Below are 27850 nucleotides of genomic sequence, written 5' to 3' on the forward strand. Positions count from 1 at the left end.
ATTTTATTTTTTATTCTTTTCACAAAACATTATTCACTCATCAGAATTATTTTTAGATTTAGTCTAGTTTAAGTCGACTGATAAGAAGTAAAATTTATTGCATTAATTCTGTAACACATTTAGTCTTTACTAAAATGACTTCTGTTCTACTCATATCTTTTGAACTATTATTGTTAATCCCTAACTTTCCAAACAGATATTGTTTCTGTTTTACGTATTTATAATCATGTTGTGCCTCCACCTCAAAATAATGAGCTAGGGCAACTGACCTAATGGATTACTGATTCATGCAGTCTTAGATTAAAAGTTAATGTATTTATATGTCAGTAATGTATCAATTACATCAAATTTGAATTTACACTGTGTTCCTATAGATTAATTATTTATGTTTAACAGTACAGTATTTACAGCTACTAATCATGCACTGATTGTTAATGCCGTGGTATTCCTTTTCAAGCCTTTTACACCAAGCACAATGTTTATATAGTGTTTTGCAATGATATACAGTATGTATATACAATATCTTATATCATTTAGGCACTTCCCTTATAATCAATTGTATTAAATAATGTATTTTAGAGTAGTGTTTCTCAAACTTTTTTGGCTCAAGTACCTTCTTTATCTTATTTCTGAATCCAGTACCAAGTTTTGAGAAAGACTGTTATAGATAATGGGATATGATCAGTATTGATTACTGTCAGTGTATTCTAACATGTAGCTGCGCTTTGAAATTACTTTGTTGTAATTTGCACTATATAAATAAAGTTGAATTGAATTAATCTAAATTATTGGAAGTAGCGTAATAGTATACTATTAAAAGTGTTGTCATAAATGTTGATGATACAGAGATTTACATTATGTGCTCTGATTTTCTCTTTTTTTTCCACACTTTGTGATGGAAATTCTTAAGATTTGCCTGAGAGTTGTCGTGATGTTGAACCTCAAACACTAATAGATTAAAAGAGCTCATTGTTGAAAATAAGTTTTCCAGAGAACGTGTCATTGTTTGGAAGTGTTTATAGTTTGTAGAGGTTGAAAGTAGTAAAGAGTTATCAAATGTGCCTGTGTATAATTCAGCAAACAACACTTGACTATATTGTGAGGTTAGTGCACTGATGTGCTGGCTTTGCCAAGTATTGAATACTATTCATTGGCTCTTAGCTTTAATAATATTGCACTGCTTTGTTTACTGTACATTCTCCTTTACTTCAGTTGTATGTGTTATTTCTGTAATTATATTCATACTATTTGTATATTGTATCGTGTTGTTCACTAAAGGTCTGAGAGAAACACAATTTCGATCCCCTATATGTATTGTATATGCTGAAGGCTTGACAATAAAGCTGACTTTGACTTAAATAAATATGATTACAATCACAATGCAATCAAAACAGTGCAACAGCACTAAGCAGAACACGGGAATATCTGAGCCGACAAAATGAGTCTAAAGGCAAAGCAGGAAATATAAAAGGTAATGTCACAGTCTGCTATTAATCAACTTAGAGCTTTAACTTCTCCCTCTTTTTCAATCCTGTTTGGACTTCCAACAGAATTCCCACTGGAGAGAGGACAGACATTGACTTGGAGTTAGGCAGAATGAAAGAGACAGACCTGTGGGGACAGTCCGTTGCTGACTGGGTTAATGTGGCTGCTCGGCGCTGCAGAGCTCATGAAGGTGTCGGGGTAGCTGGAGAAGCTGTGGCGGTTGGATGTTAGACCGTAGGCGGAGCTGCTGTCAGAGGTGGACAGGCTGCTTTGGTGCATGGTGGATGGAGGTAACGGTTGGGGACGGTGGACTGTACCACTGCCATCTGAGGAGGAAATGCACAGTAATGATGAACAGGTACTGTGGTAAGAAGACAGCATCATCAATACAACAACACTACATTGTTCAGCTTTATGTGATGTGTGCACGCTATGGGCTAGTATGAACATAGTCCATGTGTATTCACAACTACTGATGATAAAAAGCTGAATTCTATCCTCCTGTGACTGCTTTGTGGTGTTATATTACAACCGATTAATGTGCATGACTACATTATGACTCCATACTGTAACTGTAAATATGTGTTGAACAGGGTTCAAAACACATTCCTTTATTTTAGATACTTGCTTCTCAGGATCAGCAATATGTGCAGAAATGACCAGCCCATCCCAGACAATTATACACATCATTACTGGGGGTCTATTTTCAAACTCCAAATAATCTGTCATACATGTATGAAGTTATTAAAGAAAAGTAAGCTACCTCAATCAAACCTATGTAACATGCAAAGAACACATAAAGCTCTGTTGAAGAAAAACATTAATTTAAATGTATCATTATTCGGACAAAGGATGAAATCGTCTGTAGTAGTTGAGAAATAAAAACGATCCAATAATCTACAAACGGATATAAAAAGTATTTTTTCCACATTTATCTTGAACTTTACATGAAAAAAGTTGGCCTTTAAAATGACTGATAAATAAAGCAGGATGTTAATTTCAATCCTCTACTGTAAGTCTGTAAATTGAGCATAGGAGTTACAATTCCAATGTCTGGAGCAGAAGAAATAAATGTAGACTTGTTCATGAGTGTGTATAAACTTAGAGGTGGTGATAATAAAGACTACCTTGGGACATAGTGTTGCTCGGGTAGCTGGACTCAGGCAGCTGGTAAGCAGGAAGTGTTGGCATCCCTGTGGGAGGAAATCCACCAGGCAGAAGATGGTTGAATGCTGCGAGCTGATTGGCTCCAGCTTGCTTTCTCCACCTGGCTCTGCGATTGCTAAACCACACCTTGAAAATAGATAAAAACAAATCAATTAATGGCAATAGTAAGAGTATTACTTATAAGTCTGTGGCAAAGACAGTATCGAATAAGACATAATTTGTTGTCCTTTAATAAGAAAATGGCATCCTGTCTAGGCTATAGTACTGTTATTTTTTTTTGGGGGGGGGGGTTTACTCAAGGTTGTAAAAACATGAGCAAACATCACCACATGTGCTAATAAACGGTGCAAACACTGATTAAACCAGGGAAGTCTAAGTACACCTGGCTGGTACAGTGAAACTATATATAGGTCATTAAATGACTCAATAACCGTTTTTTTTTGCATTTGTTGAAGAGTCTATGTTGCTGGCCAGGGTTGGAATCAATTACATTTTTCAGTTACAATTCAATTACGATTACAGTTACCAGCATTTCTTCCAATTACAATTAAATTATAATTCTTATTTTTCCTCAATAACTCAATTACAATTACGTTGTCAATTACTAAAGTTCAATTAGAATTAATCACAATTACTGAGCTTGAAATATAACACCTAATAGAAGTTAACCCTCCTATTTATTGGTTACCTAGTTAGGCTTCCTAATCAATGAAAATATAGGTTTTAATATTTTTGGTGTGGGCGTCTGAGCCTTTTTTGTGTCAGTATAACCCTAGATTTTATTTTTAAATGGTAAAATGTGTGAAATCTTGATATGAAACATATTTTAAAAATTGTGTATAGAACTGTACATAGAACTGTAACACGGCTCCCCAGTTCTGCGTTCAATTATAATTTACATTTTTTATAGAATTTCCATGGCAATTGCAATTACAAAGCAAATTATCTGAACTCAATTACAATTTAATTACGATTACGACAGCAACAGATTTTTAGAATTACAATTACAATTGTGGCATAATTGTAATTAATTATTATTTACGCAATTATCATTTGAATTTACCACAAGCCGGTTGCTGGCCTTTTCGTTATGGTTATTTACAGACACGTGGAAAACCGTTGACGTCCCACATAAAATGGCAGACTGAAGAATTGCAACCTTCAAAAAGCTCAAAGTGCTCAAATTACCAAGAAACACAAAACTAACAACATAACAATGTTTTATTTCACTTCCATTTTAAGGTGAATAAATGAATAACAAATGTAAAGGCCCTGCATGAGTCATTTTAGCCATTTCTTCATTTCTTAATTAATTAACACAGCAATTGTTAGCATTACGGACGCCCAAAAAACGTTTTTCCCTCTAACCCACCTGTCATTAATACCATGTGACTGACATAAGTTATGCACAAAATAGAACGTGCATAATCCTATTATAACTAAAGCAGGTATTGTGTTTCATTGTTTTAAGTGCTGCCCAATTAAAACACCGTGCATCATCTCTGCTACTGCTAAAGATTGTGCAACCCTGTGCATGACAATAGCTACACAAAAAGTTCTTTGTGAATGAAAGGTTGAAACATGTAACTGCTTTAAGCACAGGTAAGGTCAAGTTTTTTTGTATAGTTTTAAATTTTGGTCTACAGTTATTCCTGTGTTGACAATAATCTATATTATGTGCATTTTTCCTTTTGAAAAAACGAAATCAAACAATCAGTGCATTAACTACATACACTCTAGTTCGCTCTCATGATGTCCAAACACCCAAATACACTCTGGCCCAATTTCAGTAACCGAAAGCGTACATTTGCGTTGTGTTTTGATCACAAGTGTTTTGGTACCTTGTAGGCGTGTCTCTAAAAACCAGGTGTGGTGTAGAGATTTTGCACCACAATTCATTTTGAGGACAGCACGGCGCACCATGCTACGATAAGGGATTCGAAAACAGACCTTGCTCCATGAACGAAGGTGTATTACATCTCAGGGAGCATCGTCCTGTGCAGGTTGCAGACACGATGCTACTTTTCACCTGAATAAACAGGTTTTTTAAAGTTTCCTTTTTTTTCAGACTGAGGGCTCGTAGCAGTCTGTGGTGCTGTATGCATGTGTCAGCGGTAGCCTGTAGCATTCGAGCAAAGCTTCCACTCTCAGCTGATGTTCATAGATTCAAAATGACATTTCTTAAATTATTTTGTTAACTTTAACACATACAGTAATAATCTTACAGTTTACATTGGTAGGCCTAATAACTGTCAGCTTTACGTACAACGGCTGCAACAGCCTGTGCCTAAGAGTTTACAGTGCAGCCTGGATGCACATGACAATGAGAGGAGATGGGAACAAAACAATCAAAAAGACAATGTAAAGGATTGATTAATGCTTGTGTCACAGGCGGTGCCCGGGCTGGCACCAGTCCCCAGGTTTCAAAGCCGAGCCACGCCAAGTCAGAAAGACCCCGTGCTTACACCGACACCCCACGCTGCACTCAGTGCCACATAACACAGAGCCTCCCTCCCTAACCGGCTCCACAGCGTTAAGTACGTGACTTTACCAGAACAAATCTGAGACTCCCAGGCTGTCAGATCACAGCTGTGGAATGTTTTTTGGTTGAAAGGTGCTACTTTCAAAGAAAACTGACACTAAGTTCACCTGCCTCTTCTCTTTGTACTAGATGGATTAGGATGACAGAGCTAGACCTTACCTGGACATACATGTTGGTTCTTAATGCTGTAACTTGTTGTGAATGTGCCTCACATTCCTGTATTTAGGCTGGTAACATTTTTAGCTGTTTACCCTTTTTGCCCTTCCTCTCCCGGTTCCATCCACTGTCTGTGAACAGCCCTTTCAGCAATAAGCTGTGCTTTAGCCTTCTCACAGACACGGTGTCAGGGAAGCTTTTCTGGACCAATGACTCAGCGCCCTTCTTCTTGTTTGCAAAGTGTATTAAAGCTGACAGAATCACTGTATTTATGGTGCAAAAACAGATGTAATAACATTGTGGGAAAAAAATAGTTGTATTTTAATTAAACATATCAAGAAGTGAAATACATTATTAAGAAAATAAGGGGAAACAGAGTTTGTGTTGCCTAATGCAAGTCTGTCCTCTCTCTGCACCAATTTTATAATTCTTAATTAAAACCAAACAAAAAAGACAACATCTCATCGTGTTAGCTTATTAGTTACTTAGGCTTTATTTAGCTTTAGTTACATTGAGTCACAAAGTTAACTGTTAGATTATTTTTAAAGTGGAGTATCTTTCATAGCATATACGGTAAAATAGGCAAGGCTGCACACACACACACACACGCACACACACCTTATATTCTCATATCCAGAGCTGCAGCGGCAGGAATCACTGCCTGGAGGTTTCCACCCATCTGCTTTCTACAGGAACCTACCTATTTCATTTATAGCAAATGGAAATATTCTTTCCAGGTGGAAAAGATCATTTGGACTTCTATTTCTGTCAAGGAGACTCACATAATTACAACAGGTTTGGTCCCCCGAAGGGAGAAGAAGAATTAGATCGACTGAACTCTGCAGAGTAAAATGAGTCTCTGTGAAAGTAAGCACTGTGATGTGCCCATAAGTAGACACAAATGTGCATTTTCTCTTTTAGTGTTGGTGTGATTTTTTTTTTTCCTCATTTCACAGTTCAAAAATATAAATGTTAGGTTTCTAGAACTCTATAAAAGTGTATCAGTCTAAATATGCATGTACTGCATGTGTGCAAAACCATATCAAATGTAGAACCCACAATGCACTTCTGATCCAGAGGAGGAACTGATTCACTGAGCAGCTGGTTCACATGCTTGACGTGGCATTTTAAAACTTAACACACAGGTGAATTGCATTTTAGCAATAAAACTACATTGTGTCTTATTTTGAGGGTTGTTGTGTCCTGGCTGAGAAAGTATGACAAACAAGGCAAAGGTGCAACTAAGGTACCGGTAATTGAAAGAACTCATTGTATCACCAGTTAGTGATATTATGAGAGGTATATTACCTCTGAGGAAGACTGGAAGAAGATAACAAATCCTGAAAAACCATGTTTGAATAAAAAAAACCTTAACATACAAGTCAGTAGGGTTTGTGTTTTCTCAGTACAGCATCATAACTAGGGGTGTCCAGATCCGATGTCAATATCGGCTATCGGTCCGATATTAACCTGAAAACGAATATTGGATTCAAATTTCTGGATTTTCAGATTTTTTTTTTTTTTCAATTTATTTTTTATTTATTTTATTCAATTGTAGAATACTGTAGATATTATGCTGAAGGCTAAAAATGTATGTAACCAATTGGTTAATAATAAATGGGTCAGTTTTCCTCATACCTACTGTTGCTGACTATTGTTCTCTGTTAGAGTAAAATCACTTGATCAAGCCTTCTAGCATTCCACAAAATAAGCAATTATTATTTTTTAAGTAAAGAAAGAAAAGAGAGAAAAAAAAAAAAAAAATTAAAAAAGTATGTATGATATCGGATCAATATCGGTATCGGCCGATACGCAAGGCTGCAGTATTGGTATAATGTCGGAAATGAAAAAGTTGTATTGGGACATGTTTGATCGTAACACAGCAAACTAAAAGAATACACCTGAACATGTGTTCTATCACTACAGAAGTTAGATTGGTCTATTAACAGACTTCACAACACTGTTGTATTTAATCAGACACAAAATAAGCTGCTAACAGCAACAGCGCAACCACGCAAAGCACTAGCCCTCCATCAGGAGCACTTTTGGCTTTGGTGCCTTGCTCAAGCATACGATGACAGGAATTGTGTGCGACTGAACCATCAAACCACATCCAACTTTTTCACCTGGGCAACTGGCTCAACTTTAAAACTATTTTATACTCCCTTTAAGATTGAATGCAAGTATATTTACTTGGATTTAATATATATGTATATGAAACAGGAAAGAGGATGTCATGATGTTAGATCAGGCATCTCTAGTGGGAAAGGCCAACATATATAAATGAACTGAACTCAAACAAGTGTTGAAGCCAGATAAGATGTTTCATCACATTCATAGTCAAATAAGTTCTGTACAATGAGTGGAACACAACATAATATAACTACAGTATGAGCTTATCATGAATTTTACTAATGGTTCATTTCAATGTGGGAGGAACTAAGAGCACATTCTGGGAGAAGGTGTAAACTTTCACTAAGCATCGAACAATAAATTAAAGGCACAACATGACCAATAAATGTTGACGTTTATACATTAAATTATGGTTATTCAACTCTGATTAGATGGACTAAAATCTTTGTGAATTTAGTCTGCAGAAACCAGACTAAAGCTAAACACCAAGACTATGACTTTATTCAATTTAGCTAAAGACAAATCAAAATCAGCATGGTCTCCCAGTAGCACTCAGTAGAGTTAAATGGTGGTTTGTGTACTGGTTTCAATGGTGCACTGGTTTCTCACTGTCTCAGTTTTCCCCAGTTTGATTGATCCACATTGCTGTCATGGCATGAAGCTCCCCAAAGAGCTTGAAGCTCTGTAATCTGTGGGTTTTACAGTGAGTGGTGGGCTGCAAAGTGGTGGGAAAAGTAATTTCCAGCCAAGAAGGTCGGCGGTGAGACATGCAGGAGGAATGCTGTCTCTACCACCCTGCCTAGCACTGAACAGCTGCTGTTACAGCTCCACAGTACTTCAGCACAACTGGGACACTGTTGGCCTGTCAAACACTAATAGAGACCAAAGGATACAGTAGGTTTCTCAGGATGGGAAAAAAAACCCTAATCAACACTAATGCATGCTTGAGTCAGATGAGTTCTGGAAACCTTGCATCATCAGGCCTGTTAGTATATGTTTTTAATAAGAAGAATAATGCTTATACTCCTATAGCCTCTGTTGTTTAGGGTTGTAAGGGTGTCACACAGGTGAGATGTGAACACGTTACCTGCACCCTGGCCTCTGTCAGTTTGGTCCTCTGTGCCAGCTCCTCTCTGGTGTAGATGTCAGGGTAGTGAGTCCTTTCAAAAGCCTTCTCCAGCTCCTCCAGCTGCTCGGCTGTGAACGTTGTCCGACTCCTGCGTTGCTTTCTCTTCAGGGGAAGGTCAGGCTCTGACTCCACGTCTGAGACTTCATCCATCCGGCTGCCTGGACAAACACAGATATAAGACATATTGAAGCTCTGCCAGTATATCAAACAGTGCGATAGAAATGAAAAAAAAAAAAAAAAAAGGGGGGGGGGGGGGGGGAGGAATCAATGAAAACCTCACAACCTAAATTACTACTACATAACCCCTATGCAATTTCCAATTCATTTACACTTTTCCTACCTATTCAAAGTATGTTCTGCAGATAAAATTTGTATAAAAGCACTTTGGATGTTTAGTTGCAGAGCTGCTACGCAATTTATCATTGGCTGGATAAAATGAAACTATATAAAATGTAATCCGAACATGCTCACGTAACTCAGGATGCATACATCAACCCTACAAAGATGCTACCTGTACTTCAGCTGGATAATGGGCCATGTTTGGTTGGCCACTTGGTTGGCAATATTCTTATTCTTTTTTATTTTTTTTTTATCTTGTCTGCACATGCTGTCAAAGGTCAACACTACAAGAAGTGCAATCATTATGAGACAGCAATGCATGTTTTGTTACTGTTGGCAATCTTCTTGTCTCATTTCCACGTTCTATGCACCAGTGAATGAGCAGCAGTCTTGGTATTGCAGCTCAAATAGGTGCGCGTATAGATGTGGTGCAGACCGCCCTATTTAAAAGAACATTTTGCTTATTTATCATAGAAAGGTGAGTGCAAAGAACCACTAAATGACATATGAAGAAGTTCAATTGGAGGCAGGTGAACTCCTCTTTGGACACAAACCGTCATATTGATTTGTTGATGCCATTGATCTGAGTTATTGCAGCAACAGATAAATCAGTCTGCAACACTTGAAAATGATCTACTGAGCATCATGCATCATGCAGCAGGTCTGAGCTCCTGAGTAGCGCTGTCACGCAGCTCTGAACCTGTTCCATCGCTGCATAAATTACACAGCTGGTCAGCTGATTCTGGCCTGACGCTCCTTGCCATCAACGTAAGATGAAAGTTTCAGTCAAAACATGGAGAAGAAGACACAGGAGCTCACTAGAGCTGTGTGTCCAGAGCGACATAAATGAAGCTCCGCCCAAAGCATCCTCTGGACTCCACACGGGCTGCCTCATGTTCATCTGTTTCTCTCCCACACACATGCTTTACTCTGCATTTTCTCATTCAGTGGCTGTTAATATTGACTATTGTTATACTTAAAATATTTTCTTATACTAGAAAAGTTAACTGGGGCCTTTTTTCCATCTCCGCTGTGTTTATTCACTGCAGTCATGATCTCTGTGGGTGTGTTTGCAGTTCCAGGTTTTATGAGTTGCATTGCGTCCAATGCATTCATTTCCCCCTCCAATTTTTTAGCACCCATTATGAGATCTGCCTACATTACATATTCATCAGAGGGAAACGTGCTAAATGGATTGTGGGTACATTGTGACCCGCGGAACACGTGCACTCCCGATTCCCTGGGGTTTGTACTCCTTATTAGCGTGTGGAGTGATGTTTGCACATGTTTTAATACCCCTAAAACATTAGTAAATCCGTCCCTAAATGTTTGGTTTGAACACACACACACAACGATGAACTGTTTTCATGACCTCAAGAGTTGATCTGCATGTGATATATGATCATGTTTGTGTCGGACACCTCTGGATACCAAAGAGGGTCCATTCATGAAGATATACAGATAGACGCAGACCCAGAGGTATAGAGACACAGATAGAGAACAGAGAGACACACAAACATAGAGAGACATAGGCTTCTTCCTCTGGCCATCTGCGTGTGTATTTTACTTGTCACTGTAACTGATAAACCTTGTTGAAATGATGCCACTCTTGTCATCTGTCCTCAGAGCTGTTCAATTAAAAGATCCGGAAGAAGGGAGAGAAATCCTTACAATTTCAAAAACACAAAAGTATCTGATTGTGAATGCTATCCCCCCTCAACAAAAACTTTACAAGAAGTATTTAAAATTGAATAAATGACTTTGAGGTTATGATAATCAGTGTTACCTATTGCTATTTCCTATTACATATTGGAAATAGTAAAGATTTGTACTAAATAATCCGGAATATTGTGAATGGGAACCACCTGTGACGGTTCTCAATCATCAAAATTAGAACTGAAAAAGCCTTTTAGAGGGGACACCCTAGACAGGGTGCCAGTCCATCAGATATTAACCTTTGATAATTTTACAAGCCATTTAGTATGGTTCACTAACTTAGCATTTCCTTCATAGATTCAAAATACACTCTCTATGAAACATCAAAATTAGATAGAGCCTCAAAATACATATGTTTTTTTCTCAATGTTCAGAAATGTGCGACATGGTACAATGAGGGTCATTTCTGCCTGATGGCAGGTGCGAGGGAGTTATCATGTAGAAATAATGCATACAGAGGTAATAAGTAGCGGTACTTCACATCCCAACACTATCAAAAGTTTATCTCGGGTGTTTATTGTATAGGAAAACCATTTTCTTCTGCTGTATAGCATTATTCTTTTATTAAAAGTTGAATATCCCACAATGCCTAAAGGTATGTTGCTGACAGCTGGAATGAAACGAGTGGTAATAATCTCTCTGGACCACCTTGGTGATGTACTGTATGTAGGACCATTCTTTGACTGCGGGCCTTGAGGCTGTCAGACTTACACACCGGCAGCTTAAAAAACGGCTCCGAACTATTCATTGTGCTGCCAATTATAGTTCCTCAGATACAATGTGTCCATGCTGCTGTTCTGAGCAAACCATAAAGAGCCACAAGAGATTATCTGATGCCTGCAGATTCTGATTCAGTCGATCCAAAGCGGAATAAAAGAGTAGTTAAGATATCATTGGTTTGATGAAACCAGATAATTCATCAGAATGATGTTTATCATGTAAACACAATACTCTTTTTTTACTTTGATGTGAGGTTTAAATACGAACATGTTTATATTTGGATTTCTTATTCTTTGTGGGATGGTTCAGGAGGACCACTGCTTTTGACGAGAAATTACAAATTATTATTAATGAATTTTATAATCCATTTTAAAAAATGCTTTATCCCAAACACAGAAATACACGCCTCAAAAAAGCCCCAAAGCCCTTGCCCTCCAAAAACTGTATCCAGCACAGTAGTAGGCAATTACCGATACTGTGGGGAGGGTGTCCTCCAGACTTACCCGACCATTACATTCCCTGAATGGTTGCCGTAACCCTAACTCATAACTCCTAACCAGTACGATTCCCAGCTGAAATTCAACCCCCAGAAGCGACGTTCCTATCTCTTTTCTAGTCCTCTAGCCTCCTTGCTTTTAATTTTCTATGGGTCCCCAGGACACACATGGAGGTGAAGCTGAGGGGATATAATTCAGCAAGGGCTGACGTCCTGTTGTCAATACGTTTTTAGTTTAAAGTCCACTAACTAAATAACCCTAACTTTAACATCCAGCCCTAATCCACATATTATCAGTGGAACAATGAAGACCTGGCTGTAGTAGGGCAACCTTGGATCAAATTTATTAATCACAATATTCTATTAAAAATTCTGAAATATTCTAGGATAATTCGAAAAACAAAAAAAGGGTGTGTGTAGAGGTCACACAGTGGCTACAAACATCTGCCACGCAGAAGGTTCCGTGTTCAAGCCCTGTTTTCCGTATAGATGTCAATACCCAAGGTTTCCTTGCATGGCAACTGGTTTTACACAAAATAAGTCATTTAATCAATCATAGAAGATGTTGCATTTGTCAGAAAACTTAAGACACTATTAATGGTCTGCAGCTGAGGTCCAATCACAAAGAACTACAACACACACTCTTTTCTTATTAGTGTTTTAAACTATACATTTCCACATAAAAACGACCTATACTGACATACAAGAACCATCATGAACATTATGGCTTTGGAACTCGACCTCATATTGTGTTGTGTTTTGCAGAATTATGAGTGTTGCCTGATGAAGGGTGAATATTTCCCCACAGGATATTGATTTCTTTCTGAAGTGTAGTGAACTAAGCAGTGTGTTTATTGTGGATGGTCATGTGCAGGAGAGGGAAAGCAAGGGCCCATCACACTGGCTTAAACAACTCGGCTCTGTAGTTTAATTAAACATGGAATTATGGGATTAGTATGAGGCTCCACTTACAGGGCAACAGAGGAGTCTGAGGGAGAATATCTTTTTGTATTCCCCTCCAGCTATCCCACTTGAAAGCTCCCACTAGAGAATCCTCAAAGGATTACATGTGGCCGCAGGACATGCTGCTGCATTAATTAAATCAATTCTTTTAGCATTTAGTCCATGCAAAGATTTGTTTTTCTAAAAAAAAATCAAGGTAGAGAAATATTTATACACAAGCACGAATTCAAAGAAAGCCCCAGAATACAACGTATGTGTTTGTCGCTGCTGGGTCAGGAAAGGGACGGGGTGGAGGGGGAAGCTGCAAAGCAATTTGGCTGTAACTCGGCGTGACAGCACTTGAGGCTGCTGCAGTGGGCTGGATCACCCTCCAAAAGGCACCTCTGAGTCCTCAGGGTGCTGCTGTGACAGGATGGACTCTATTTGTCTTCCCTCCACATGCTGCCTGATTTAGGCAGCAGTGGGGCAGAGGTGGGAGCGAGGGAGGGAAGCAGTGAAACAAGCTTCTTTTACCTCGCAGTGGTTTCCATCCCTGATGCCTTCTCTCACACTGTAATCCAATCTGCATGAATTTACCCAGTGTTTTAAAAAGGCAAAATGAATGCTGGTTCAAGTTTTAAGTAAAATGTTGTAAATGGATGTAAAACATGGCTGAAAAAAATGAAGAAATTATGTCAAAATGATCAATTCTAATGAGGTATTTGTTATTCATTGACTGGATGTCAATGGTTCCCATTACACACATTACCTTTCCTCTAGAATATTACAATACTTATTCCCTGAACAAAATTAGGCTAAAAGCACAATAGGAAAGATGATTAAAATGATGGTTCTCTGTTATATTTTGAATTAAACAGTAAAAAAAAAACTTGCTACTTTGCAATATTTTGTTCAATCAGTGGCAAATTGTGAGGTTGGAGAAAATGTGTGTGAAGGGGCATGATATGACGTTAAATGAGCCAATCTGAATAGTCTCCTGTGGGAATTCACACATACCAATAAGCAGAAGTATTTTTAGTAAACTAAATCCTTTACAGATTCAGTCAACTTGTCTGAAAGTAAATAGGCTTCTGACAAAATTCCAATGTGCTGCCAAAATATTCACTGCAGTTAATCAAATGCAACATGCAACTTAGCAGAACCTTAAGCTCTACAGCGGAGAGTAAAAGTTTTGTATCTTTCATTCTTTTAAATATTGCTGTATATTAATTTTTCTCAATTTGTGTTAGGTACATAACTTTAGTCCCTTGTGTTCGCCAAAGATCACAATTGTTTTTTCATTACATGCCTTAAATGCTGAATTAAAACAATATCTGATCGTTTCTAAATGAGGCTTGGCAAATACATTTCAATAAAAAAAAAGGTACTGATAAAACACACAAATGAAGATATTCCTTTGGAACATTACATAGTTTCACACAGCTTCCATCAGCTTGCAAACAAAGAACATGTAGATCTTCAGAGGCGTAACATAAAAGCAATTCTACATAAAAATACACACAGTTACATAAAGGTAATATAATATTAAGAGGATGGGTTTTCAACTGCTTTCTAAAGGTTTACACAGGGACCACAATTACTTTAATGGATGACAGTTCCAAAGCCTGGGAGCGGGAAATAAAACTACACAGTTTAATTTTATTATTATTAATTAGTCAAATAAAAACCCATCAGACTATTGTTGAACTACCTCTAAATCCTGCTGGAGACAGAGGTATCAGTGTTTTAACCTAAGAATGTGTATCAGGTGAGTGGCTTTTACTGTCACAGTGACATTATACACTTTCAGATGTTAACATGAATCAGCATTGGCATCCTATGGAAGCTCATTTCCGCCACTAAAAAAAAAAAAAAAATTACCAAGGAAAGTCATAATTATGAGATAGAAAGTCATAATTATGAGATAGAAAGTCATAATTATGAGAAAGAAAGTCCTAATTATGAAATCGAAAGTCTCTGGGTCTATGTGCTGTGGGTGAGTCAACTCTTCTCATTTCAGTAAACAAGCAGCAAAGTGCTGAACAAAGTTTGGCCGTGAGCTTTTAACTGATCACCTGGAACTTAGAAAAATGTGTCGCTCACATCGGACCAGACTTCACACGCTATTTTGAGGGCTGGTGATGTATTTTGGTCTCTTTTAAGCACACTTCCACTGAGAACATGACTGCTGTGGGAAATACACTGTTCTCATCACACGCCTAGGAGAACATGTAAACTACACCAGGACTTTTCAGATCTCATTCAGCTCAGTATATGTTTCAACAGTCTTCACACTTGTGTTGACCTTTTTTGTTTTAATGCAGTTTTTTTAAAGACTGAGTAATTACATTTGTTCATTGTTTGATTGATTACATTTGAATGAACTTATTAAATAGATTTGTGATGTTTTGAAGTTTAGATTTCTTGCAGTAGAAAACATTCAGCCATAATGAAGTTGTGAATAAAAATGGAGGTGTAACAGAAATGCTCTATAGCACATGTTAAAGTCAAGGCCCTTTACAGCATCCTATTCAGCCCACAGGAGAAAGTAAAAAAACAGCAGAGAAAACGTGAACTATTGTAAATTACCAAATAATTCTGTTGTAGATAATTCAACTTCACCAATTTATTGAAACTCCACAATATTTTTAGGGGCTTGCATTTTTCCTTTGTTTATATCACATGAATTTTTAAACGCAAATTGTGAGAAAAAAACTCTCAATTTTGACACAATTCTTGCAATTTCTCACAAACAATTCCACGAATTGACTAAATTACACAAAAATTGGTAGAAAAATTGGGAATTTTTGAAGTGAATTGAACTGATATTGAAAACTAGATGATAAAAAATGATGTTAAAATTGTTCTTTTTCCCAGCCTAAAATCTGCGGCCTACTTGAGATCAAATGCTCTACAGTAACCCTCCTTGTCTTAGTTTTCATTCTAAGCAGTTTATTCTGACCTATAATTTTAGCTCACTTATGATTTATTTTCAACCTTGGATGCTGACTGTACACATTTCTTTCACACAGCGACTAAACATGTAAATGTGTAAGTGTGTGGCACCACGGTGGCCATAGTCCGAGCAGCTGCAGAGACAACCTGAGCAGCAAAGGAGGGTTTGGTATCTCCTGCCGGCAGCAGCTCCATGCTTGCTTTGGAAAGCAGCACAATAAGGATCCCCAGGATGGAGGAGAATAAAGTTTGACAGGCCGGTGGATCAAGAGGGTCAGCTCCTCTCCCCAGCTGATAATGGAAAGCAGAGATTATGGTAATGAGACAGACGCCGAGGGCCGATAGAGGGGCTAAAGCAGGACTTCAGCTTTGTCTCCACCAGATCCCTCGATTGGCATGCTATGTCTTATCAGGGGGACGGGAGCTCAATGCAGCTCCTCTCTCTAACACACACATATACACAATTCATATACAATTACACAAATGCATACACATGATTCTTAGAAATCTGTAGACACCAACCTGCTGGTTAAACCGAAAACCATTACCGTAAAAATTGTAACAGTAAGAACAGCTAAGGTGCAGTAGTTACTGTATGCAGGAAAAACCCAGTTAGATAATGAATTAAAAGGTGAATAAAATATAGCAGCAGCACTGTAAACCCGAACGTTCAAAGTAATTAAATAGATAGATAGTTTACACTCAAAGTTATAGAAAAAGTTCTACTAACTTAATTATGTCAAGTTGGTGCAACATTTTCTTCCTTTTTGAGTAAATTTAACTAACACAACTTAATAATACATGCTAAGAATGGTAGTCCTGTTATTTATGTTGTTTTGGAATAGGGATCATTTAAAAAATAAACTTAATTCATATTTAATTTAGCTGTTATCAAAAAGTACAAGTAGCCAGTCATCCAACCTTTTAAATTCTGGAAAATTTTGACTTTTAAGTTAATCAACTTCAAAAAATTGAGGCAATTGATTGCCTCAATTTTTGTGAGTTCTGGTAACTTATTCACGTTTACAGTGAGCTTTGTCACTAATTTTCAATGTTTTTTTTAGTGTTTTAGATTTTGTGTTAACTTCAGTGTTCTGCACTGGTAACAGTTATTCACCCAATCAGTGGTTCTTAACATGCAGGTAGGGGGCCAAAAGTATAGCAAGGGACCTCATCTCAGTGATTTTAAGGCATTTTCCCGAGCTAATAAAAAAATTAAAAAAATAATCTTGTATTTTTATTATGTAGTAATGTATTTATTTATCTGAGGACCGTCTCTAAAAATAGCAATAATTTAGTAAGTTTATGAGTATTTACTGTCTACTGATAGGATAACCAAGGAAAGTATTTTTTTGAGAAGGAATCTCTTTTATGAATAGTGCTGTTTTTATCTGGGGGCTTGTTTTGTTAAAATGCCATTTTCATTGTTGGTTAATATTCACCTAATTAATAAATGGGTATATTGTTCGTCAACCATCAACATCTGCTTATCATGTTTTAAATGTAGCTGTTATACTATTTCAGGTTATCTCTGTTCCATTATTTAATCAAACCAAAGTTAGGAGTTCTTTATTCGGGTCACAGCTTGTTTTTATTGTTAAAAAGCAATGGGGAGTTCCAGAGCTACTGACCACCATAAAAAATTTTTTTAAAAAATAAGCTTTGGTGTGTAACTTAACACACCTGATTGTGATAATGAAATGGTTGATCATTTATCAAATTCAAATGTGTAGGTGGGTCTAAAACCAACTATAGAGGATGAGGAATAAGGATTCGTCTGATGGTGAAACAGTTTTCTGAGAGTAAGGAATAATTATGATACAGTCAGATTGTGCAGCACAAAAATAAACGCGCATCCCTTTGAAAACAGTGTGCTGGATCAAAAAGTCCAAAGATGCAATGAAAAAAAGTCAGCACAACTGCGTGGTTAGCTCCCAATTTTAATTAACTTACACCAAAAAACGTGACGTTTCGGGCTGAACGCCCTTCATCAGACATGAGTGCAGCTTTAGGCACACCTGTTTTTGGAGTGTGCTTGATTTGAGTTAACACAACACACAGTTGTGCAGACTTTTTTTTATTACAGTCAGATTGTGAACCACCAGTGTTGTGCTTATTTCTCATTCACAGGTCTTTCTACAAGAGACAACCCTCAGCATCTATTAAAAATACAATGATCTTTGTAAAATCAAAATTGAAACAACCAAAATGTATGTCTTATTTAGGGGTGTCCCAATCCGATATCGGATATCGATCCAATATCAGCCTGAAAACGAATATTGGATATCGGATTCAAATTTCCGATTTTTTTTTTTTTGCAGTCAATTTTTTATTTATTCTATTCAATTATAGAATACTGTAGATATTATGGTGAAGGTTAAAATGTATGTAACCAATTGGTAAATAATAAATGGGTCAATTTTTCTCATCCCTACTGTTGTTGACTATTGTTCTCTGTTTGAGTAACATCACTTGATCAAACCTTTTCTAGCATTCCACACTACAAAATAAGTAATTTTTTTTTTTTTTTAATTGGAAAAAAATGAAAAAAGTAAAATAAGTATGTATGATTTATGCTGATTTCGCATTGGATCAATATCGGAAATGAAAAAGTTGTATCGGGACATCCCGAGTCTTAATCAACATTAAGAACACAAACACTGAGATAGAGCAGGATAAAATGAAGGCAGAATTTCACCTATAACTGCTAAAGAAGTTTGATAGAAAAGTATCACTTTGTTGTGTATAGAGAACCATATAATCAACCTAAAAAGTATTGGGTCCATGGTCGTACAATTTTAGGATAAAACCATTGGACAAATACCTGTAACTCACAACCAAATGTAATCTAATTTAATTTCTTTAGAATGTTCATGTAGTGTGAGAACATGCCCTGATCCGAGTGTCTGGCTGCTGTGTTCACACTGCAGTATAAACAACAGTTTGACCAAGACATGAGGACAAAGACTGACAGGGCTCTGGAGAGTAGCATGAAACTAATTACGGGTCATTTTGAAAATCATATTAGTTCCAGTATCATTACATTCACAATCTGCTTTCAGTGTTGCTCAGTGCACTCCAAGCAACCACACTCTGCAGTGAGCAAACAGCTGATGAGTTCATTTTAACATACAGTAGCAGCTATAAAAACCACTGAAGCAAGCACTCAGCTCACCTGTGTGCTCTCCTGAGTTTAGGAAAAGTAGAAGCAGTGAGGCAAACTTTTAGTGATGATTAATGTGTATATTCCCCTGAGGGCAACTTTTGTACTTTTGGAAGTTTTGACATAAAAACAAATGCAATTAAAAGTTCACAGGAAAAGTGTTTCAAGAAAAAATCCACTACAATCAACATCAAATGTAAGCCTGGTTTAAGGTTCAGCGTCAGGACCTATGCATGGGGCAACGTGACGCGGAGGTTGGCCCTTTTACATCTGCGTGGAGGGAACGCCTCGCTATGCGATTGGCCGCCCTAGGTCACAGAAAAATAGGTTGCATTATTATTATTATTCAATATAAACATAAGAAACTCATAAACAATGTATAAAAGTGTATTGAACGGACTGTCGACTGCTCAGGTCAACAGTCAGGCCGGGAGTGAGGAGACCTCGACCCCGCCGTAGAGTGAAGAGAGAGCAGCGAGGTAACAGGGTCAACAACCCCGGGAAGCGGAGAGTTGGAACGAGACCGTGCTGTAAGGTACAGAGACAATAATAGCAGTAAACACACACCTTTTGTCCCTGATTGACTCCATTTGACGGTGCTTCACACGTGCTACAGCCATGAAATAAAATAATAAAACTCTGGCACTTTTACTCCATCTCGGTTCTCTCTTTGACTCAAACTACTGTGGAAACAACTCTCGTATCGCTCTGCAAAAGGTTAAAACATGGCGGTGTGACTGGAGCGGACCAATCACAGCCCTAGCTGACTAAGCGTCAGGCGTCGAGTTGACACGTAGTCAGGATTTTTGGGAGGCGCACGTAAGGTTACGGGGGAGGGGGTCTACGCCTACGTGCGTCTACGGCAGGGGATTTTATGCAGAACCTTAAATCAGGTTTAACCCGAGCCCTAGCCTAAGATGCTACCTCAGTAACCGTACCGAAAGCAATGGGGGTTGTACGTACGACAACCGTACAAATAGACACTTTCTATTTATAAACTCTGGGGGGTGGTGCTAATGCTACTGATCTAAGACCTTATACCTAACATCATCATTTTCGATTTTAGGTCTCTAATATATGACATTAAATATTTATTTTGATATGTCTTTCTTTCTTTTGTTGTGCCTGTATTCTGTTTTTCTCTTTTATTCAGCTTTTTTCTTATTCTACTTTCTGCATTTTATGTTACTGATTAGCTGTGAGAAATCCCAAACATCAGCTATTTTCTCTTTGGAGTTAGTAAATATAAAAGCAATTCCTTGCCTGAAAAAGTGTTAAAGAGATGTTGCAGTAGTGAGACTCCTCTGCTCTTATCTCTGGGTTGTCCTCAGATGCTAAAGAGCTCTGCTGTGAGCTCACGGACTCTGAGCATAAAGATGGAGAGGTGCCGGCTGTTGGCTGTGAAGACTCTTCGTAGGCCTTTTTCTGGTCAGCTGCCCAAGTTACAAAGTGGGCTCATTTCAAACAACAGAAGTCCTCAAAAGCCCTGGGAGGCTCTGAGGGCCAATAGAAGCAGCACCTCAGGGGGCCATTGGTCATGAAAGAGCGTGAGCAGGCCTGTCACACTCACTGAGACCTCAGTAAACACTCGCAGGGCTGAGTCACTGAAGCTGAGCATCACAGCAAAGTGTCGCTTGTGTTTTGGAGAATTCCAGAGGTAAATGGTAAATGGACTTGATTTTATATAGCGCTTTATCACCACACTGAAGCAGTCTCAAAGCGCTTTACATATCAGCTCATTCACCCAATCACTCTCACATTCACACACCAGTGGGACAGGACTGCCATGCAAGGCGCTAGTCGACCACTGGGAGCAACTTAGGGTTCAGTGTCTTGCCCAAGGACACTTCGACACATAGTCAGGTACTGGGATCGAACCCCCAACCTCTCGATCAGAAGATGACCCACTACCACCTGAGCCACGGTCGCCCTGGTCAAACGGTGCTGAGGCATGACACACAACAGTTTGATAAAAAATTCACTAAGCTTTAGCATCAGTTTCTCTTTCTGTGTGCACATGCAAGGACACACGTTATGGCCCGCACTGTGCACCCAGTCAATGCAAATCACCACGGTAACATTTACGTGACTGACTGAACATTTTCAGCCTTGTCTAAATGGCAAAATGTATAATAGGCCTACCTTCACAAAATGTTCTCTAAGCATGAACAGCTTCCAGTTTCTCCTCAACTGTTCAGTCAATGAGGGAGTATTCAGTAGCACAGTTTAGAACAATACCCATACAGGTTGGAGCCATTTGACTTTCAGATTTCTCTCCCCGTTCAAACAATGCAAGCCTTTGAATTGAGAGTTCAAACACTTGACTAATTGAAGTTAAAGCGAGAGTTTTAGAAATTATTCAAAGACAAACAAAAGAAAGTGAAATAAAATCCGCCAATTGGCATTAGAAGCCGCTCTATCAACAAAGGCCTCAAACACGAGTCCAAACGGGCGAAAAGAAAAAAAAACCTGAGCTGAGGCACAGACCAGCGTGTACTCTCTCCCCTCCATTCACACACTTCAGCATTGTTCCTGCTTTTGTTCCAACACAGATTCCACACAATGGTATTTAGTTGCAAAAAGCGCTGCAAAAATGTATCGTAAGCAGCACCGTGAGAACGGAGGATGCAACGTAAGCAGTTATGAAGTAGTGAGTGAAATATTTGCCAAAGGATTGAGAAACTCTGCTGTAAAAAAAAAAATAAAGAAGGAAGTGTAAATATCAAACTTTTGCAGCTCATGAAACAGGAAAAAGAATCTTGAGTACATTTACAAACATATGGTCACAGACAAGCCGTATGCTCCCAGTAAACACTCGGCAGAACTGGCGCTGAACTCAATCCAGCCCACACAAAGATGCCGGCTTTATCGGGGGCATTATGTCTTAGCATGCTGCTATTAATGCAAAGTCTTTATCTTCTTTTCTCCCAAGGCACTGGCATGCATGTGTCTTTATTTAGCAGATAAAAAAATAACCATAAACAAAAATTGCAGACTGTCAATATAAATACTGATAAAGATTAGAGCCCAGAGCAAATATAATAATAAGAGCCACTCTTAAGATATACTCGACACAGCAAAGCCCTCGGTGGACAGCTGCAGGCTTAAGCAAAGCAATTGGAGAAAGTTTTAAAGAGCAATAGAAAAATCTTGTGTGGAAAGAAAGTAGATTAACAATCAGAGTGCAAAGGAAATGAAGTGATATGTGTTTGCTGGCCGTCTGTACAGACGCTGCTTCAACAGCTTCAAAATGGACTTTAGTGTGAAATGAAGGTGAGCACTTCATCTGCTGATGTCAATCTAAAGGACAAACACTCAAAATATTTCTATTAAAAGCTTAAAGACACTGTGCACATTCTCTGAACTTGTAAACAACAGTTAGTGATAAACAAGCAGCAGAAGAGGGTCGTGGCAAATAGAGCTTAAATATCATAATTGACCAGGGCATTATGTTATGCATTATGGCTTCGGGTAGGGAAGCACCAAATATTCGGCTGAATATTGCAAAAAAAAGCAACATTCGACCTTCGGTGTTGTGAGTTAAACGCAAGGCCGAATAGTAGAGTGTGACGCGATCAAACAACGTGCAGTGATTCTGAGTCGGAAAAGTGTGTGCGCGTTGCTGCAGGAGCAACAGCTTCTCCTTTTCACACACCAACACAGCAAGACTCTCTCCCTACCGCTCTCCATCGTCCGTCGTCCGTCACCGCGTAAACCGTCCATTTCCACAACATCCCCATCGTTTCCTCCTTACACTACACCAGGGGTCGCTGCATAAACTGCTGTAGCATTAGCGCGGAGTGCTAACAGCTGATGTGTGTAAACAATGGGTCCGTGGCTCCAAGCAGTGACTCCCAACACGATCGGCAGCAGATGTTTGGGCGTCCAGTAGTGCAGTTTGTATTTACATATATGGCAATAAAGCATAATATATATTCTATATTAAACCGCAGTGTTTGTTTTAGCTGTTAAATAGTTGGAGAGGGAGGAGCTCACATTCTAGGAGGCGTGTTAGGTGACGTCACCTGCCAACGTGGACAAAATCCAACTGTCTCATTTGGAAGCTGACTTTGTTTTTACAAAATGTGGAATAACAAGAGAGGGAGGAAACAGAACTTTTTCAACTTTGGTCCTCTGAATGAGTATAAAGGGATGTATATCACTGTAGTAAAACCATTATGAAGTGATTTTTTCACTTTTCATACTTCCCGTTTAATACACTTTAGCTTTTTTTTTTTTTAATGCATGCTTTGTTTTGCTTTTTATGAAAAGCAAAGGCTACTGAAATATTTAAAAAAAAATGTCAAAATATTCAATAAATTCACTTTCTTTAAAAAAAAAAAAAACATGTCTTAAAATGTATTCTAGGCTATTGATGCACTATTTAAAAAAAATAGTGAAAAACTTAATAACCGAATTGGATATTTGGTATTCAGCCAAGCATTTATATTTTATTCGGCTTCGGCCTCAAGTTTTCATTTCGGTGCATCCCTAGCTTCGGGGCTTCCCAAAGATATGAGCCACACAACATTGTCACTAGCACCAAATATCTTCATAAAGCTGAATGAGAAACTTCAATAGTGGATGTGGCTTAAAGCCAAAAGAAGAACCAGCAGATGTTCCAAATGTAAGAAAAAGCCGACAGCTGGGAACAGCTGGAAACAACTCGACTCCTTCAGAAACAGCTGGAAAGAACGGGTACATTTCAAAATGGCAAAGTGGAAACCACATTCACAATGTCTGTGCGCACAAGTAAGTCAACTGTGAATATTTTGTGATATCACTGAGTGAGAGTTTGTGAAATAAGTACACACAAAAAAGCTAAAATTAAGTCTTTCCAGCTATAGATTCCCCAAGTTCTCCATGCTTTTTCAAGCCCTTTGGAGGTACTTGAATGCAACGTCTCCTTCACTGTTAATAAATGTCCCAGCAAACCACAACCACCCTACACAACGCTGCCAGTGTTTGGGGGGGAAGGCAAATGGGAGGATCATGGGGATTTTAGGATCTAAAAATGGACTTGCAGTCATGCTTCCGTCTCCTTCAGTGAAAAATCACAAAGGGTGCAACAAAGGAGGAGAGTGGTTTGATGGAGTCAAACAAATCATTAGGTAGCTTAAACCTCAAAGCAATCATCTGATCAACACAAGTGTAGGTGATATTAGTGCTGTCAAAAGATAAAAAAATTAGTGATTCATTCATTATTATCTGTAATTAATTGATCTAATAAACCTCTTTTTTAATCTCACCTAAAAGTTGCTGAGAAAAGCCCTCACACCTTAAGGTATTTTCATTTAAATTAATAACATTATTGTGGCCGATCAAAGATTGATATATAACAAAGTGGCTTTATAAATCCATTTACTGTTTCTAACAGACTTGGACAGATGCAGGAGTAGCGATAAAAGACTAGTCACAATGGCTGCCTGTCACCTTTAGTTTTCACCATCAGGGTGGAATATTGCTAAATAAAACATCAGATCCATATTAAGTGCTATAAGTAAGCACATCAAAATCAGTAAGAGCACTTTTTTGAGCAATACAATTATTGAACAACGAACTTTTTCTCTCCTTCGGGTAATAATATTTATATAAGTCATGGACTTGTTTTGGCTGTTGCAGCTAGCAATGTTCGAGTCTCCATGCTAGCTGTTCATGCTAGCTGTCATTGCTAGCTGTTCATGCTAGCTGTCATTGCTAGCTGTCCGTGCTAGCCGCAACACACTTAGCATTGAGGTGGTAGCGGAGGTTGCAAAGCTCTGGTGATCCACAAACTCTTTCTTGCACAATTTCAACACAACTGCACTTTTATTTTCCATCCGGTGTTTTTATTAGCCAAAATTACAGCATCAGTATTATGGATATACCGGAAACTTTTGAAATGAGAAACGTTCTGTGCTGTTTGGAGTAAAAAAAAAAAAAAAAAAAAGAGTTTAATGACGTGTTGTTTTTTTTTTTGTGCATTTATTTTCTGTAAATGATTAATTGCAATTAATGCGTTAAAGTCCCAGCCCTAGGTAACATCACAAACATGCGATGTCAGTATGTTCTGTTCAACCATTTATTGTGAAGAGAATCATTACTTTAGTAGCTTTAGTAGCTGTAGAGCAGTGTTTGGCAACTCAAAAAAGGATAGGACTTGCTTTGTAGTGGGATTTTGTGTGGTTGTTAGGGAATTTATTAATGCAGCATAGTGCAGTGTTTTCACAGGTTTCAGATCAATGTTTTGGAACTTTACTTTTTTTTTCAGAGCACAATTTCACCTATTTTAAAGGTAATCAAAAGATAAAATTAATTTGTTATGCACATTTAAATTTTACCCTCTTTAGATTTGAAATGTGAGTTTATTGTGGGCTAGCTTGTTTTATGTCTTCAGCTTGTAGACTAAAAGCGCTGCCTACTGTGTGCTCCTACGATGCACAAAAGCATCCGGAGCTCAAAAGCGTTGACTCCTGGTTTTCAGTCAGTGTGTTACTGTTTCCAGCAGCTGCAGCAGTTACTACTACTGAAGTTTTTTTTAGAAAACTTATCAAAACTTTTATTTGAAAAGCATCACTTTCAAAATGTGTATGTTCCAGTAAAAAAGAAGCAGCTGCTATGAGAGGCAGTAGGAAGTTATAGGTGTAGCTTTGACCCTAAGAGCTGCTCCAAACAGTAATGTGGTGTGGTGTGGTGGATGGTGGATGGTGGTAGAGTAGTGGACCATGGCGTTCCCTCCCACTGCAGGAGCATATTCATTCAGAGCAGGAGCATTAGAAATGCCTATCAGCTCAGCAGTGCAGAGGAGAGGGTTTCCTTTCAGCATTTTGCTGTTGTCTAGCTCAATCGTGTCACTTTGAGGGAGCCTATTCAGAGGTATTCAAGCATCTGCCTTCAGGCCACAATGGCCGCCACTTTATAAACTGTCAGCCGACTTGCCTGAAGCCCTCGCAGCATTTTGTCTCCTTTATTTAATAAACTTGGAGGAGTTCATCAACTCCATCAATGGTAAGCACAAGCACAAAATACAGACCGGCCTCCACGTCTGTTTGAGATTCCTCTCCACTCTTTACTAACCCTAACACACACCCATGAGGGTATGTGAAGCTTGGTGAGAGTGCTTAGAATATTTCTATAGATTTAGGAATGTGCGCATGAATCCTTTTGATTTTTCATGACATTATTTCACTGAAATGATGCAGGAAAGTATTTGTGCTGAGGGAATATGTGGCTGAAACATGGTTCCAATGGTGTACATTAGGGATAGACCGATATGGGTTTTTTTCCCATCAGCCTTAGCCGATTACCGATACGGACTGCCAATTTTCAATCATAAAAATTACGCAATGATGATAACAAATGGTAGGAGTCTCAATTTTTAAAAAAAGGAATATTTATTGAAATTAACAAAGGTGAGGTAGAATAACAAGTAAAAAAAATATCGAACAAATATTAAAAGCAGGTGAACAAGAACAAGTAAAAAATATTTTGGCTCTGTGTAAATAATTTGGATCGGCGAACGCAGCTGCCGATAATATCGGCTGGCCGATGTATCGGTCTATCACTAGCGTACATCAATGAAAGAGGTTTTCTACCAACCTGTGAACTGTTTTTCTGTTTTTTGTACATCATAACATCAAAGTCAACAGTTTAAATATGTAGGGGAATTACCTATAACTTTGTGTCTGTGAGCATCTTCACATTTATTTTTGAAGCAAGCTGCAAATTTGTATTTAATAAAAGTGGATCAACATCTTTAAATGTACGCCATTTTTTGTGCATATACAATTCTGAGAGCAGGAACACACATCAACAACAGTCTCCACAGCGTATGATTCTAGTTTATGATATTCTTGTATCCTACATTTATTGATAAACATATTGAGGAAAAATCAAGAAAATATATTATTCTCAGATGAGGACAAGAACCTGCTTTGTGGCCCCCTATGCCTTATGGGCCCCTGTGCAATTGCACAGTCCACTTATTTCTACCAGCATATTCACTCATTTTTATATTGTAACATTAGCTAAAATTATGATTATTTTAAAAACAGGTTATACATTTAAAGTATGCAGTAATTAGGCATAGTATATTGTACATATACATTCATACAATCGTTTGATGCTAGTTATACTGAAAACAAACACTCTGTGTGGTTTTCAAGGTCATTTGTTTAAACTACGATAAACATTTATTTTTCATGTGTGGACCAATCACCACTTTTATTATTTTTTATTATTTAAATGCATTGAATTTCTGTTCTTTTGTTGTTAAAAAACAATAAAATTACATTATATTGGGAATGTTTGGAATTAATCCAGTGTGTTTCTTATAGTTTTCTGTAAAGAGATACCTGCATGACTACTACCCAAAAACTACACATTTAAACCCTATACACATATATTTATAAATTATGCATTAAAAAAAGGCTTCTTGAAAATAGAACTTGGTTTAACTTCTGCCTAAACTAAAACAACCCAGTTGTATTTTTTTACCTTTACCCCAATATTTTCAATCCCAGTTATGCAAATGTAATGTTTTATCAGAATGACTGAAGTCAGACTATTCTCAGTGCTGTGGTTAAAAATGACTACACACGTGTGATAAGCAAAGAGCAGCTTCACACACAGCAACACAACACTAATCTAAAATATACACAGTGTATCAGACTGAGATCCCTGATCTATCTCCATAAGGTCACAGACGAACAATGCTCCCAACCAACCATGACAGGGAAAGCGTTACATATTGAGCACAATTTATTCTCATGCAATGATGGAGAATCGTCCATTAATCCCTTTTCATACCTTTGAGCTCTGAGAGCATTTCCTCAGCCCGATCCAAACATCCTGGTAATCTCTGTATGTTTAAGGTCTATATTGAGCCAATTACATTGGATGGATATAATTTGGTCAAAGAATGAGACA

General features: G+C 38.0%; 1 protein-coding gene across 2 annotated transcripts in view; it reads right to left on the reverse strand.

The window, feature by feature from the left end:
• LOC114466880 (paired box protein Pax-7-like) overlaps nt 1-27850 on the reverse strand; it is a 49899-nt gene that overhangs the window by 12916 nt on the left and 9133 nt on the right. For both annotated transcript variants that reach the window (XM_028452728.1, XM_028452727.1), the window contains exons 5-7: nt 8571-8770; nt 2613-2778; nt 1612-1811 (exon numbers count right to left, since the gene is read on the reverse strand). In XM_028452728.1, the coding sequence (XP_028308529.1) occupies nt 1612-1811; nt 2613-2778; nt 8571-8770 (566 nt within the window). The remainder of the gene's footprint in view (nt 1-1611; nt 1812-2612; nt 2779-8570; nt 8771-27850) is intronic.

Source organism: Gouania willdenowi, chromosome 7 (assembly GCF_900634775.1).
Source record: "Gouania willdenowi chromosome 7, fGouWil2.1, whole genome shotgun sequence".
In the NCBI taxonomy this organism is placed as follows: Eukaryota; Metazoa; Chordata; class Actinopteri; order Blenniiformes; family Gobiesocidae; genus Gouania; species Gouania willdenowi.